This window comes from Melospiza georgiana, chromosome 2 (assembly GCF_028018845.1).
Source record: "Melospiza georgiana isolate bMelGeo1 chromosome 2, bMelGeo1.pri, whole genome shotgun sequence".
NCBI lineage: Eukaryota > Metazoa > Chordata > Aves > Passeriformes > Passerellidae > Melospiza > Melospiza georgiana.
The window spans coordinates 80420212-80435852 of record NC_080431.1 but is presented as its reverse complement, the minus strand read 5'-3'; the positions used below and the strand labels follow the sequence as shown (position 1 = coordinate 80435852).

Genomic DNA, 15641 nt, shown 5'->3' with positions numbered 1-15641 from the left:
CTTCTCCTCGCGGAGCCATGGCCTCGCTGCTGTGCCTCAGCCTGCTGGCCGCCGCCGCGGCCGCCACGTCGCCGGGCCGGCTGGTGCCGTTCGACCTGCTGTACGCGGACGGCGTGAGGGCGTACCTGGCGCGGGACTGGGCGCGGGCGGCCGAGCTGCTGCAGCGCGCCCTGCACAGCTACGCGGGGCTGCGGGCCGCCCGCCGCGCCTGCCGCGCCGCCTGCGCCCGCCAGGAGCCCTTGGGCGGCGGGCCCGGGCGCTGGGAGGCCGCGCTGCTCGGGCCCGTGCTGCAGCGCGCCCGGTGCCTGCAGCAGTGCCTGGGCCGGCGGCTGCGCCCCGCGCCCTCCGCGCACCGCGCCAGCCGCGCCGTGCGCCGCGACTTCGAGCGCAGGGAGCCCTATAACTACCTGCAGGTGGCCTTCTTCCAGGTGGGCACAGCCCCGGGCGCGGGTGGGAGTGTGCGCCTCCGCGGTGCTGTCCCGGCAGGGGCGGGCGTGGCACGGCTCTCCTGGAGGGTCGCCGGGCAGCCGGGGTGTGAACGCCTTTCCCTCAGCCTCGAGCAGAGACAGCCTCGAGGGAACCTTACTGATGCGCGTAAATACCTGCAGGGGGGTTGCCAGGGGAATGGAGCCAGGTTCTTCTCACTGGTGCCAGCCACTACAAGAGGCAACAGGCAGAAACTGGTGCACATGAAGTTCCACCTTTAGGTGGAATATTAGGAAGAACTTTACTATGCGGCTGACCATGCGCTGGAACAGATTGCTCAGAGCAGTTGTGGAATCTCCCTCACCAGAGACATTCCAAAACCATCTGGATGCAATCTGGTGCCATGTGCTGTAGGACGACCCTGCTTGTGCAGGGAGGTTGGAGCAGATGACCCTCTGTGGCCTCCTCCAATCTGACCCATTCTGTGATTCTGTGAAGCCGGGAAGCAGCTGGGGTGAGGGGTGGGCGTGAACAGCAGAGACCTGCAGGAGCATGACAGGCGCCGCTGCCTTTTCTCCACAGCTGAAGAAGCTGGATCAGGCCGTGTCTGCCGCTCACACCTTCTTCGTGGCTAATCCCCAGCACCTCCAAATGCAGGAGGACATCGAGAAGTACCGGCGTATGTCAGGGGTGAAGTCAGACAGCTTCCAGGACCTGGAGGCCACGCCACATTGGGTGAGGCTCAGTGCAGAGCCACGCATGAGCAGCTCTTAGTCCACCCTAGGGACTGGTCTGGGACCCTGATCTGTTCCCACACAAAGGCCATGGCTTGAGACAGGCCCCCATACACATAATCATAGAGAGATTTAGCCCAGAAGGAACCTTTAATGATCACCTAATGCAAGTCCCCTGCCATAGGCAGGGACACCTTCCACTAGATCAGGTTGCTCAAAGCCCCATCCAACCTGGCCTTGGAACTCTCTGAGGGATGGGACATCCACAGCTTCTCTGGGCAACCTACTTCAGTGTTTCCTAACAGTCATCATCAAAGTATCTTATCTCCAGTCCAAAAAATATTTTATCTTCCATCAAAACACTTTTTCAGTTTAATACTGTCACTACAGGCCTTGGTCTAAAGTCTTGCTCAGACCCCTTTGTGTCTGAAAGGCTGCATGAAGATCTCCCTGCAGCCTTCTCTTCCAGGTGAGGACAAACTACTGCAAGTGTGACAGAGAGACTTTTTGATGACAGTTATTTGGCTTTAGTGTGGGATTTGCTGTCACTGTGTGGTTGACTGTGCAGGAGCAGGTGGGCCCCTTTATGTCAGCACCATCCTATGAGCAATTCAGAAGTCTCAGGGCATCCTTTGGTGTCACCCACACTGATGAGGGGCCCTGGATCTGTCCTTCACAGGAAGCATATGAGACTGGTGTGCAGCACTATGATGCAGATGAGTACCTGCAGGCCGTGGCCAGGCTGGAGGAGTCACTCTCAGAGGCCCTGTCAGCACTGGAAGAGTGTCGTGCCCTGTGTGAAGGGCCTCGGGAGGATGAGGATGAGGAGGAGAAAATGCAGCCTGGCCTGTATGAAGCCATTGCAGGTAGTGTTAGAGGCACAGAGGGCTGGGTGGGAAGGCTGTGCTCCCCACCCTGGGCACATCCCATCACCCAGCACTCCTGTCTGGAAGAAGTGTGGGCTACCACCTTTCTTGCTGTTCTCTCTTGCAGCCCATTATATTCAGGTTTTGAAGTGCAGGCAGCAGTGCGTCCTGGAAATTGCCACAAAGCCAGGGAGAATTTCTGCCACAGAAGATTTCATACCCTCTCATCTTGATTTGCTGCAGTTTGCCTACAGCCAGGGTGAGCAGAGCCACAAACCAGCAGGTTGTGCTGTGGCACCCCTACACTTGTCCTTTGCCTCTGATCCTGGAGGGCAGCTTGTCATGGGGAAAAACGGCACACTGACCTGAGCTCTACTTCTGTTTGCCCCCTCACTCTTCCCAGAACCTCTCTTCAGGACTGTGGCCACCTTGGGAGATGTCCCTTGTAGTCTTCTTCGGTCTTATTGCCCAGGTTCTGTGGTGTGAGGCTGTTTCCATGTTCTTCCTCTAGTACACTTTTTCAGGACCTTGTTCCAGCTATTTGCTGAGTGTTCTACACCCTCCTTTTCAGTACCTGGCTCCAGGGCAGGCTCCCACTTCCTGCCTAGAGGCTGCACACACATCTCACCTCAGCAGAGGTGTTCCTTCTGAGGCATCCCTACCTGCTGAACTGATAGCCTGGCATGACACTGGTCATCCTGTCACTCTGTCACTTCACACATCCCTTTTGCATACCCCTGCTCCTCCCCACTCTGACCAACTCTTATTTCCTCTGTTAGACCACTGGGAAAACTTGTATCTCAAAGATGCTGCTAGACCCCTCATCTTGTCTGTTGCATGAGGGAAGTGGGACCATCTCTCTTTCAAAATACACTTACTTTTAATCTGTTTCTTCTAAACCAGCTCCCAATCAGCATTAAAGGCATGCCTGTTCTGTACCAGGGTCATTCCCATCGCTGGGTGGAGGCCCAGCTAGGCAGGGCTGGTGTGTGTTGGTGTAAGGCCAGCTGCCAGGTCCTGACAGGGACTCTGGGTGCTGCTGGCCTGTACACATCCCTGCTCCAGTCTCTCAGAGACATCTGTGTTTGTTCTCTTCTGTCCCTGCACAAGTTGGGAACCAGACACTGGCTGCTGAATGTGCTGCTTCCTACTTGCTGTTCTATCCCACGGATGAGCCCATGTTGGAGAAAATGAAGCAGTATCGCACTGAGCTGGGAGAGGACGCAGCTGTCACAGCCAGACAGGTAGGTACAGCTCCAGGTCTGTCCCTGCTGGTCCTCCCCTGTCCCACAGGACAGGATCACAGTCCATGAGACAAAAAGGGGAAGGTGTTTCACTGCAGACATGTGCCAAGGCCAGGACTGAAGAAACTGGAGTATAGTCTGTCATAGTCAGTGTCCCTTGAGGCCAAATACAGGCTTTAATTGTGCACAGCAGTGGGATGGGACAGACTTCTGCCCTGGACAGGGATGGGGTTGTCTTTTGTGAGGTGGTTGTTTGACAGTCTCTTTTCTTCCTTAGAGTATTCAGCATTATGTGCAGAGATCTTTGATGGAGAAGAAGTTGATTTATTATGCAGTAGAGCATCTGGGAGAAACTTTTCATGACCCTGTAAGTAACAATATCATTTTAATCTTCCTGCCATGGTTTCACCAATTGTTCACAATCTCACTTGTCAGAATTCACTTTAGTAGGCCATGACCAGATGCTGATGAGGAGGACCCCCAAGTCCTTATGAGGTGGATCTTTAAGGCCTTTCTTCTGCTCCAGGACTGAAGTTAATTTGAAATTGCTGCTGTAACCATAAGCATTGGCTCAATTTGTCTGTCTTGAGAAGTGGGCCACAGTGGTTGGTCTGATACTCACTGGAGAAGCCAGTGCAAGGTTTGTTGTGTACTGAAACACCTGTGTTTTTTTTCCTTACAGGATCTTTGGACTCCAGATGAGCTGATTCCTGAAAACCTAAGGGAGAAACACAGGTAAGATTGGGCAGGTCAGCTAGGACTGCAGTATAAGTAGGGGCGGTACAAGGAACAGTAATACCTAGAGAAATGAGGACAAAAGGAATGGGAAGGATGTGAAATGCTGCTACAGAGGAGGGTTGGGCACAGCTCTGTGTACTGACAGCCCTGGTCTCTGCTTTTTCCCTTGCTCCCGAGAGAGGATCAGGAGAAGCAAAAGCAGGAAACTCTGGATGTGGAAGAGAGGGAGAAGAGGGGTGAGTAAAAGAGCCTGAAGGAGGTCTTGGATGCAGTCAGCCAGACTTACTCAGGCTAAATGCTGTCTTCCACCCTCAGACATTTGAATGCTAGCGTAGATGCAGACTGACTTGAATGGCTCAGCAAGTCTTCTCACTGTTCTTTTCTTCCTCTTTGGTGCATGTGTAATCTTGCAAAATCTCACTGCCTACATCTCTGGCATGCAAACTCAAAGGGCACTGCGGCTGGAGAAGCTGAGGACAGCCTGAATGTGTGACAAACCCATGGACATGCAGATCTCTGTGCCAACAGTGTCTACACCAAACCCGGTTCAGCTCCACCAGCCCAACTTCAATCAACACTTTCCTGAAAGGGACACGAAGGGAGGGGGCAAGAAATGGAAACTGGAAGCAGACAATGTAGCTTGGGCAAGTCTTTCCCTGAAAAGTAGAAGTTCAAGGGGTTTGTGGCTGAATGATGCAGGTTGCAGTGCAGAGTCTCGTGTTCCTGTGGTCCCCTATTCTTATGTGTGGATGCAGAGCCTCTGGAAGGGCTCAGTCATGGAGTCTTTGCTTGAAATGACCCTGAGTGGTTCTCTGCTGTGGCACTTGTGAGAGCAGAGCCTTCTAAGGGCCTGATGAGGGCATTCCTCATCATCCAGAGGTCAGAGAGGGTGGGGGAAAAGGCCAAAGATCAAAAAGCTAAATCATCAGCTAATATCCAATACTTCTCTTTGGGGTGAAGAAAGCAGAAAGATTCACCAGAGATAATTCTTGGATAAGATGTTGATGAAAGATGATTGAAAGGAGGGTTGATGGAGGTGTTTACCTGCTTCTTTTCTCCAGAGCCTCACTCCAGTAGGCTGGACCTGCTCTGCTGCTGCAATCCACAGTGCACTCAACTTCCCCCAGCTCCCTACTGCTCTCCCAGCAAGTCCCAAGTGTTTGCTGGCTCCTGAAGCGCGTGCTGTAGGCCAGCATCCCCAGCTGGTGCTCTGGTTCCCCTGAAGCATGTGAGGGGTCTGCGAGGAGCGGGCTCTTCTGGGGAACTGTCCTGTCTTCTCAGAGAATGTAGAGTGTCTCTCCACTTCCTTATCCAGGCGGGGGGTTGCTGTCTGAGGGGTTGTTGTCCAAAGCCTCATCATGCCTGTCTGTGCTTGCTTCTCAACAGGTGCTTTGCCTTTTGAGGGCATTGCTGTCACGATGGATTCCCAGCAGATGAATGGAACCCAGCGGGTTGTGTTCGACAGAGTGCTGACGGAGTCTGAGTGTAAGGACCTTCTCCGACTGACAAAGGTGAGGCCAGGATCCTGTAAGAACTCCTGTCTGTGTACTTTCCTCCTCAGCAGGCAGGGCAGTAGGGTTTGCATGGAGGAGGGCTGGCAGCCTAATGCATGTCATCTGTATCCTTGTGTTCCAGGCAGCAGGGGAAGCAGGAGATGGGTACCGGGCAAGGCGGTCGCCTCACACCCCACATGAGAGATTTGAAGGGTTAACTGTTTTGAAGGCCGTGCAGGTAAAATGCATCTGTGAGTCTGCTGTCTTCTTAATTGTGCAGAAAGAGAGTTTGCCACCTGAGTGTTTTCTTCAGTGGATTGCACTCTGGGTGGTGTCATGGGTGTGTTGTCTCCCTCACAACACTTGTGGTCTCCTCTGGCCTGCTTCCTCCTCAGTCACATTCAGGGATGTTGTACGTGGAAGGTGTGACAAGTGCTTTCTCTTCTGTGAGGCAGGGTTTGGGGACTGCTTGTCCCTGTGAAGGTAGCCTTACAGATATGCTTAGTTTAGAGCTGGAGAATAAATTAAGGTAGAAGGAGCCTCTTGAGATCTCCAATCTGACCTCCAGCTTGCAGCATGTCTAATTCCAAAGCTAGATGAATTCCCTCGATTCTTTGCCTAGGCAAGTTCTGAACATTTCCAAGGGTGGGGATTCTCCAGCCTCTCTGTTTTGAGCTGTACCTTTTTTGGAGCTGTACCAGTCTTGTGAGGGTGAAATTTTTCTTCATATCTAGCCAAAATTTGCCTTGCTGCAGCTTTTGTCGGCTGCCTCTTTTCAGTGAGTCTCTTTGAGGAGACACTGTCTCCATTTCCTCTGTAACCCTCTTTTAGGTGACAGGAGGCTGTACTTAGATGTTCCTTTGGCCTTCTCTTCTCTAGACTGAAGAAAGCCAAATCTTTCAGCCTCTTTTTCTAAGTCATGTGTTCCAACATTCCTGCCATCTTAGGACTCTTCATTCAAGACTCACTTCAGTCTCTGAGTATCTCTTGTGTAGTGGGAGATCCAAAATGATGCAGCTTTCCAGATGTGGCTACTTGGGCCAAGGAGAAGGAAATAATTGCTGTGCTGTTAAGTTGTACTTCTGAGTTATAATTAAATGAGAAAATGTCTTCTCTTCTTGCCTGAGTGACCACAGGAGACAAAGGTCTCTTCTTCTCTGCTGTATACGTGTATCAGTTCTTAGAGTGTCTTTGTAAGTATTGTAACAGACTTGTTTTTCACTTGTAGCTGGCCCAAAATGGGGACGTGGAGTGGAGAGACGCCAAATTGCTTCTGCAGGCTAGTGAGAAATCTCGGAGAATCATCGAGTCCTATTTCACTCCTGGAAAGAAACTCCATTTTTCATTCACACACCTTGTGTGCCGCAGAGCTGTAGACGGTAAAGAACCTTTCATCCTGTTAGTCCCTGTCTCCCAGAGAGTCTCCTCGCTCCCAGCCATGTGCTCTCAGGAAAATATCCTCCTTTTATTCTCACTGTACCCCTTTCTCTCTGCTTTATCCATTCTTGAGGCTGAAAATGTCCATATTCGTTTTTGTGCATTTTCAGGGGAACAGGAAGGTCGCATGGATCTTAGTCATCCTGTCCATGCTGACAATTGTCTCTTGGATCCTGAGGGACAAGAATGCTGGAAAGAACCTCCTGCCTATGTGTACAGGGACTACAGGTAAGAGCACCTGCATTAGATCATGTGAAGATATCCCTGGCCCCATCAGAGGATGAGCTTAGCTTATAGAAACCTGCTGATGGTTGGCTCAAAGCCATCGAGAACTGTAGCATCAGGCAGAAGGCTGCATCAGCAGTTTCAGAAGGAGCTGAATAGGAGTGAAACACCTTCCCTGGGCTGGGAAGACCTGCCCTTTTTCCCCTCCTTGCTTGACACAGCCAGCTTTAACAGAGAGCAGAATGAGGCTGGGAGGCTGCACAGATTAGAACCATGATATCAAGCTGCTATCTTGTGGGTCTGCCACAGTACTACAGTCAGCTGCCAGCCCTTTTGACAGGCTGTTTCTTGTAGTTGAGTTCCATCTTTTACAGAATTCTGTGAGTTACAGGAAAGGGATAGTCAGGCTCCTTGGATTCCTTTTGTTTGAGCAGTGTACTTCAGTGCCTATTCTCTCAAGATTCACTGCAAATACTTTATGCTGGATTTTTCCATTCCATGTGAGAGTTTGTGTTTTTTCCAGCCTGTGGCAGGTTTTGTTACTCCTCTGTGAAAGAACCTGAAATATAGTTTAATGGTGATGCCAGTTGTTGCACACTGCAACCAGATGAGGTCAGTTCACTACAGCTGATTCCTCCTACTTGCCATCTCATCCCATGCATCCAGAAATTTTACTTGTCTTTTCTTTGAATGGTAGCTGTATCCAGAGCAGAAATCTCTATGCAGCTACAATGAAGATTTGGGACTTAGAGGGAATTCCATTATCACTGAGTTGTTTCCCTTCACATACCAGTGTTTACTTGGTATAACCAGATTGTAAAGTTACCAGACTTTGTTGTTTAACCAGTTAGATCTCTGTCCCTCCTGTGAGAAAGCTGTCCTGTCCCTTTACTGCTCCCTGGGTTCTCTGACTTCCACTTGAATGGATGGTAAAATACCTTCTGGGGATCTATGCCACTGAGCTATTTTTGGGAGCATCCCTGTCCTCTTGCAGCTCGAGCTGTGACTGCCCAACCAGCTTAAGGGCTGAGCTCTTGCAGTGTCCTTTTGAATGAAGTGCCTGTGTTCCAAACTTCCTGGATCTTTCCTGTGAATCTCTGCTGTGGGCATTAATGATGACATTGAGCAGGATTGGACCCAGGGGCCCATGAGTTCCTGTGATGCTGCTCTGGGTGCACAGTGCTCCTTTGGATGCCAGCAGTGCACTGGTCCCTGTGTGCTGGTCATACTCACCTTCACCTTCTCTTTTCATTAGAAATTTCCCCTATGGCACCATTCTGAGTCCTTTTACCACAGTCCAAACTGCTGAGATTGAGCATGTAGTGTTTCCTTGGAAAATGCACTATTTTTTCAAACATTATGTGGGTAGCCAATCTGCTTTTAGTACCCCAATGTTACATTTTAAGACCATTTTCCATTTGCTTCTTGTCCTCCAATTATCCTTCTCAGAAATGGAGTCTAAAGCCCTGCAGACTATTGAGGTCAGGATAACACTGTTTATGCTTCAACCATTATCCCTGCCTTCCTGTCCCTTTGGACGTGAGAGAGCTGTCCTTGCTTTTCTCCACTCATGTCACCCCTCTGGCTTCACAGCCTTACTAAAGCCCTGTGGCAGAAGAGCTACAACTTCCTGGGTTCCAGGGCTGATAATCCTCTCACTGCACTTATGTCCTTAACGTTGCTTCAGCAACCACTGTGTTCATTATTATGTCTTCCTCTCTGTCCCATTAACTAAGAGCCTCTGTTGTTCCTCTGTTGTTTTCTATCAGCTTAATTGAATACCAAGAAGAACCTGGGCAGTTTGTGGCCCATTCTTTCACCTACTCGACTGTGGGCTCACCTGTGCTGTACAGTGTCCTCACTACTTCTCTTTTTGTATAACTTCAGTAAAGAAGTTTCTTGGTTTAATTTTCTTTTCTACATGCGCCAGGCCCCTTTTTGATCATTCCAATTCTGATGTTACCCTGAAATTCCTTGGCTGTTAAGACATGGCTTTCTTTGCTGATCAGTCTCCTCTTCCAGGAGTTGGATTATTCCCAACCTTGAAACATAAACAACAGGTTAGAAACAAGGTCTGTCAAGCCCAGGGCATTGTCACAGCAGTGCCACAGATGCATGCTGCAGGGGATTAAGAACAAGCCAAAATAAAACGGGACAAGTGTGTAGAGCTAATTCCCTGGCATACTCTCCCAGCCTCCTGTGGCTTGCAGCTCAGGGACTCCCCTGAGCTAGGCACTGCTGTATTTAACACCCTCAGATGGATTCTCCTGCTAACTGGTCTACTTGCTTTTCAACCTGTGACAAGGAGTGTGGGGAAGCACCTGGGAGGAATAAGCTTCACCCTACAAATGTTATCTTTCTTTTTGTCCACAGTGGCATTCTCTACCTCAATGATGACTTCCAAGGTGGAGGCCTTTTCTTCACTGAAATGGATACTGTGACTGTCACAGTAAGTCTGGGACTGGCCAAAAGAGGGAGAGAGAACTGAGGGCGAGACTTAGTCTGTGCAGGAGGAAACCGGTTGGTTATCGGATCCCACCACTGCAAAAACAATCCAGTGCTGGTGCAGTGTCAGATTCAAATAGGGACAGCTAAAGGGAAATTGAGGCAAATCTCAGACAGGGGAGAGTTTGACTCTTTCCTAGCTGAGATTTTCCAGGCTCTTCCAGTCTGTGGGTGTTTGTGACTTTTGTTACCCCATTGATTCTCTCTGTCCCTCTCCAAGGCCTGCCTTGCTCACAGACTGGCTGTAGGTGCCTAGCAGCTCTCTGCACTTCCACGTTCCCACAGGGTGTGTGACCTCTGTAGAAGGACTGTGTCATCCAGAGCAGGGGTCTGCTGGCTTCACAGTCTCTTGTCTCTCTCCTGGCAGGCCGAGGTGCGTCCCAAGTGTGGGAGGCTGGTGGCCTTCAGCTCTGGCAAGGAGAACCCACACGGCGTGTGGGCCGTGAGGCGCGGCAGGCGCTGCGCCATTGCCCTCTGGTACACGCACTCCCCGGAGCACACTGAGCAGGTGAAGGCATGCTGAAGGGACAAAGTACCTCCAAGTGAGATCAAATTCCACTGAGGAACAGCTTCTGGGCTTTCCCTTGGGGCAGGGCACCGTGCAGGACCTGGGGGTTGCCCTTGGACAGGGTGTGTGGTGGAGGGGCCAGCCTGGGATGGGTCCTGCAGAGGGGAATTGGGTTCTGGAGCAGTCGGGTGGATGCATTTCATCGAGACCCCAGCAGGGAGGATTCACATCATTTCTGTCTCCATGGCTGCAGGAACGGGTGAAGGCAGAGGAGCTGATGGAGCAGAGGGCCATGGAGCAGGACCAGCCTGATGGAGATAAACATCAAGGAACTGATGGCAGCAGCAGATCCTCCTCAGAGCCTCGTGCTCCCAGCCGTGCAGCCAAGCCTGCAGATCAGAGACAGAAGCCTGGCTTGGACAGGAAGCAGCAGCCCAAGGTGCTACGGGCCAGAGATGAGTTCTGAGTGCATGGGGCCCTGTGGACTGTCACACAGCCTGGCCTGGCAGGTCACGGGAGGACCGGGACCACGGAGGCCTGAGGCAGTGTCGTAGTGTGGTAGAGTCGTAGTGATGGGGAGGGGTGCAGCTTTCTTCTCTGTGGTGTCCCAGCAGCTGAAAAATGGGAGAAGGACACAGTGTGGAAGTCAGTGACACCAGGAACTTTCTTCACTGCCTCACCATGTTTGTCTCACTGAGAAGTAAGAAGACAAGGTTTTCTCACCCCGCTCCTCTCAGTGCCAACTTCTTGGTTATCCAGGCTAAATCTGACAGGGGGAGGAGGAGCCTGGAGTCTTTCAGTGTGGGCTGTCTCATTCAGGAACTCTAAAGCCTTTGAATTTCTTAAGCACCTGCAAACTCCAGAACCTTGCGAAGTGACCTGAGACAGGAGAGGTGAAGGACTGTGAATAGATGGAATAAAAGCCAAATGCTGGACACAGATATTGATGGGAGCTTGAGTCTGTATTACCAGGGAGACATGCACACTTGTTTCTGATTGAAATTTAATTAACAAATGATGGGAGGAGATTGAGCCCTCGGTTAAAGATAACAGAGTATTTACCCAGATGTCAGCTACTTCCAATAAGGGAGAGCAAGAGAGAAAGTCAGCTGTGACGTGGCTAATGTGGAAAGGGTGAGGAGTGCTTTTAAGAAAAAGCACTGTACACTCACGTTTCCCTGCAAGACCTCCCTTTTTTTTTTGTTTTCATTTTTTTCCCCGTCTCCATGCACTAAATTGTCCCTGAAAGCAGAAGAGAGATTTTGTTTATCATTTTCCACCCTGATAGAAAGACAATCTGCTGTCACTGCCCAGGGGATTAGTGTCCCGAGATGGGATTATATTGTAGCCAAATAGGAATTGAATGGGGTGGATATGGAGTATCTAAAAGAGCAGTGACCCTTTTCCTGAGAAGCATTAGAGCAAGAGATCAATCTGTGGTCATGACATACTCAAGTCTTGATGAGTTGTGCATGGACACCCCAAGTGCAGTTCAAGTGGAAGAAATCTGTAGCACCAGGGCCTGTGGTGTAAGAGGCGGGTGAGTGATCCCCTTGTCACTGTTGGCAGAGGGCCCCTGCTCCATGGGAAGGGAAGTCCTTCCTTAATCTGAATCCTGACGCTTCTTAACATGCAGGCCTGGGAAACCTGTGCTGGCAACACTTTTTGCTTCCCATCCCCTCCCCAGGGTCCCAGGAAAACGTTTGATTGTGCATTTCAAATTCCCTCTCCCTGGCGAGGGGCCTGTCACATCCCAGCACCCACATGTCCATCCCGATGATTCATTGGGGATGCTGGCTGGTTCCTGCTTGATGAGGACATGTTGGGGGTGAGGGGCCAGTGTCCACATCTCTGGCTTGCTTTGCCCAAAGGTGGCCTGGGTGATTAGACTGATGGCCTCCTGACGTCAGATGAGATCCGTTAAAAGGTATTTATCTCAGGCTTGGGCCAAAGCCGCGGGAGAGATTAAAAGAGATTGAGGCCAAGATAATCCCCTCGCAGCATCCCACTAAAGTGGCTGCCAAAAGGCATGCCACCAAATCTTTTGCCACCCCTGGCCCCTGTGCCCAGTTCTGTTCTCTCCATCCAGAGCCCCGTTTGCAGCCAAGAGAGGGTGTGGTGGCCCTGCCATTGGTTTTCCCTTTGCAGGCCCTCTCTGGTGGCATCATCCCTCTTTCCACCCTGCCCAGGACATGAGTGGCGTACTGTCCCTGGGAAAACAGGAATTCCTGTGACTGAGAGGTACAGCAAGCCCTGCCCTAGTGGCTGATAATCCTAGGCTGTTCTGGCTAATCTTCACTTTATTAGTTTGTTGCTGATATAAACAGAGGGAGTCAAATCCGCCTGGGATTGTTTCTTTCCCTTCAGGAGCAGTGTGCTACTCTCTCTTTTCACCCCTCCCCATCCACCTGCTTTGCATTACGTCCCAATCCGATTTCCCCAAGTCTCTGGTGTCTGATTTAATTTGCCTGACGCTGCTCCTGGAATCAGCCCTCCCCCAACCCCTCCCGTGCACAGCCTTCCAGCTCCCCATGGGGAGATCAGTCCTGGGAGAGGCTGAGGAGCAGAGAGGGAGCGAGGGACTCGCTGGGTGGACAAACGGGACTGCCTGGAGACTGCAGAGGTACGAGGGACTTTTGGGCAGTGAGGAGCCATTCTCAGCAAGGGAGGCAGGCTGTGAGGGTCCCATCCAGAGGGGACTGCAACCCACCTTGCTCTACAGACCCTGGTAAGTTTGCTGCCTTGCAATGCCTGAGGTCACCTTGGTGAAACTGGCATTGGGACCCTGAGTTTCTTGGAGCGATGATGTGGGGAGTCTTTGAACAAAGGCTCATCCCATCAGAGAATGAGGGAGGGTAAGATCATGGAAAGGAGTTGGGTTAGCACTGAGATGTCTTTACAGTGATGGAGGGGTTTTGCACTGGGATGGGGTTGCTTGTTCTCCGCTTGGCAGGTAAATCTCACGAGTTTCCAGACTGGAGTGTGAGGGTAACACCTCCCCTGATCGACCTGGCACTCACTGCCTGAACACAGCCCTGCGCTCCCAGTGCACCCTGTGCGCACCTCTTTGCAGCTGGCTGCTGTTCTGGCTGGAGAAGGAGCCTCAGAAAGCAAGGAGCAGAGCAGGGTAATTTTACCCTGACCTTTGATCTCCATCACAGGAGAGAGGGATCATCTCTGTATCCGGCTCTGCAAGGAGCCCGGGGTCACCAGGGCGAGCCTGCGAAGCTGGTCAGGGATTACACGGAGACCCAGGGACACTGCCTGTTCCCACTGAGTCCTTCTTCTTGCCCCTTTCCCTGTTCCATTATTCACAGCCCTCTCCCAACATTTCACAAAGTGACCACTCCTTCCTCAGCGTGGGGGAGCTACCCAGGAGCAGACAATAAGAGGGTTCACCTTGCCTCTTTTTCCCACCCATTCCTTGCGCCCTTTTCCCCACCAGGGAGTGATGCAGGTGACTTGGAGGGACAGCCCCCAGGGAGCAAGCTGGGCCACCTCCATGGCATCGTGCAAGGGATGTGGCCACTGCTCTGAAAAGTCAGGGTGTGGCAGCAAAAGGCAGGAGATGGATGATTCCAGGTCCCCCTCCATCTTGCACCACAGCAGAGGCATTTGATCTGCTATGAGCCCCAAAGGACTCAGGATGGGTTTGGTTGCCCACAGACAGGAGTGCTGCAGCAAGAAATTTGTTAGAAGAGGCAGGAGGGGGAAGAACTGTCATGTTGGAGAGCAGAAGAAATGAAACGTGATTTCCAAAGCCAAGAGCTGTGAACTGGCTGAGCGCAGCTCAGAGCTCAGAACAGGGCTGGCATGAACCAGCCAACCCCAAGCTCTGTTTGGCTGTGCCCTGCTTGCTCCTGGTGGTCCTTGCAGGAGGCAAAACTCTGGAACAGTGCTGGTGCCAAGGTCTTCCTGTCAGTAGCTGTGCTGAGAGTGGTGAATCGTTTCTTTCAAAGGTACCTAAGGACTTGGTTTCCTCTTCTGCTTAGCATTCCCCTGAAAGAGCCCTTACTTCCAGAAAGCACCAAGTGTGCACCATTTAAAAGCCTTTCCCATTAAAACTAGCCTGGGCAACCACCATGAGCAGCTGTGAGCTGATCCTTAGATCCACTAGGAATGTGTATCCCTAAGGTCCTGCTGGTCAAGGCAGGAACATGCCTTGGCCAAACTCCATTTCCCTTTCCTCTGTTCTTCTCCCATTTTGTTCCTCCCATTTCCTGCCCTAAATTTACATGACCATAATGAGCTGCTCTTTTGCACACCTGCCCTGCTCCTCCTGGGAGGCAGCTGCACTACGCTGGGGACACCTCACTCTCCACAAATTGCACTGGGACGTGACGGATGGAGGCGACAGGCAAAGATGGAGCTATTATTATCACTCATCTGTGGTTCCTTGTCCTTCTGAGGCTGAGAACAATTCCCAACTTCATTTAGAGTGTTCCCTCAGAGGGATTTAAAGGTTCGGACACAGTCCTGAGCTGCACCTTCTCTATATTTAGCCCTTTTTATCCGTCCTCAACATCCTGCCCCTGCTGTTTGATCTGCCTATGGCTCCGAAAGCCCCTCAGCTGGTCATGCAGCTTTACAGAGCAGTGAACTGGCATTCCCTTGCTAGTGCCAAAGTTGAGAAACAACCAGAGAAGGGAAGAGAGTAGTGAAAAAGCAGGAGCAGTGAAAGGAAGACTGGGATCCGATGGGTAATGAGGATGTGTACAGCCAGCTTCACTGGGAGCAGAAATTGGAGGGAAGGGAGAACAAGGTTCCCATCTCTGTGTAGGTCTGGGTGGGCAAAACCAGAAGTCTACAAATAAAAATTAGGGCAGGTGGATGGAGAGTAATCTCAGAGAGCCAAAGGTGTATAAAATAACAGTCTGAAGAACTTGGGAACCAAGCAAAGGAGGCTGGAAGGAGAGGGTCAGAGGGAGGAGGTTACCTAGCAGGAAATGACAATCCAGTGCTTAGGATCAATGGATCAGTCCTAAGGAACACTGGGGAAGGGCAAAGTGTGGGCTACAATGGTAGGGCTGGCTGCACAGGGTGGCTGGAAGTTCAGATGTTCCACTTGGTGTGCCATAGGCTGTGACCAGAGCAGGATGGAGCCTTGCAGTCTGACTGTAAGCTGAAAGTGAGGGGCAAACACCCAGCAAAAGGAGGATGTGCAGCCTCTGACTGAAAGCTGCAAGGCCTTCCCCAACATCTCCCTGCTCTGTCAGTCAGCTGGGAGGTGGAGGGGAGTGCCAGCCCTTTCCCAAAGGAGGGGAAGTGCATAGAGGTGGGCTTTCATGGCCAGGCTCCCTCAATGAGGCGCAGCAGTGCATCTTTGCTGGGAGGAGCCCCTCATCGCTGCTCTGTTGGAATGAGAGAAGAAAAACCAGTGGAATGGGCTCAGCTGAGGTGCTGGTCTGTCCCTGTCCTTCAGGGTAGCTGAAGGAGCTGAGGCTGGCAGCCCCAGGCCAGTGGGG

At 51.5% G+C, this 15641-nt stretch overlaps 1 protein-coding gene across 1 annotated transcript; it reads left to right on the top strand.

Moving 5' to 3' along the window:
- Nucleotides 1-17: 17 nt before the first annotated feature.
- Nucleotides 18-11117, top strand: P3H3 (prolyl 3-hydroxylase 3). The gene is made up of 15 exons (XM_058045400.1): nt 18-428; nt 1009-1161; nt 1840-2026; nt 2154-2285; nt 3137-3270; nt 3548-3637; nt 3953-4005; nt 4186-4244; nt 5395-5519; nt 5644-5739; nt 6730-6880; nt 7049-7166; nt 9537-9612; nt 10036-10176; nt 10430-11117. The coding sequence occupies exons 1-15, from the start codon at nt 18-20 to the stop codon at nt 10640-10642; spliced, it is 2139 nt and encodes a 712-aa protein (XP_057901383.1). The 3' UTR covers nt 10643-11117.
- Nucleotides 11118-15641: the final 4524 nt, after the last annotated feature.

Excerpts from the sequence above, each read along its gene's own strand:
- P3H3 (XM_058045400.1), top strand. The coding sequence starts at position 18 with ATGGCCTCGCTGCTGTGCCTCAGCCTGCTGGCCGCCGCCGCGGCCGCC. Across the intron at positions 2,286-3,136 it reads GCAGTTTGCCTACAGCCAGG|TTGGGAACCAGACACTGGCT; the intron begins GTGAGCAGAGCC and ends TCCCTGCACAAG. Across the intron at positions 3,271-3,547 it reads CAGCTGTCACAGCCAGACAG|AGTATTCAGCATTATGTGCA; the intron begins GTAGGTACAGCT and ends TTTCTTCCTTAG.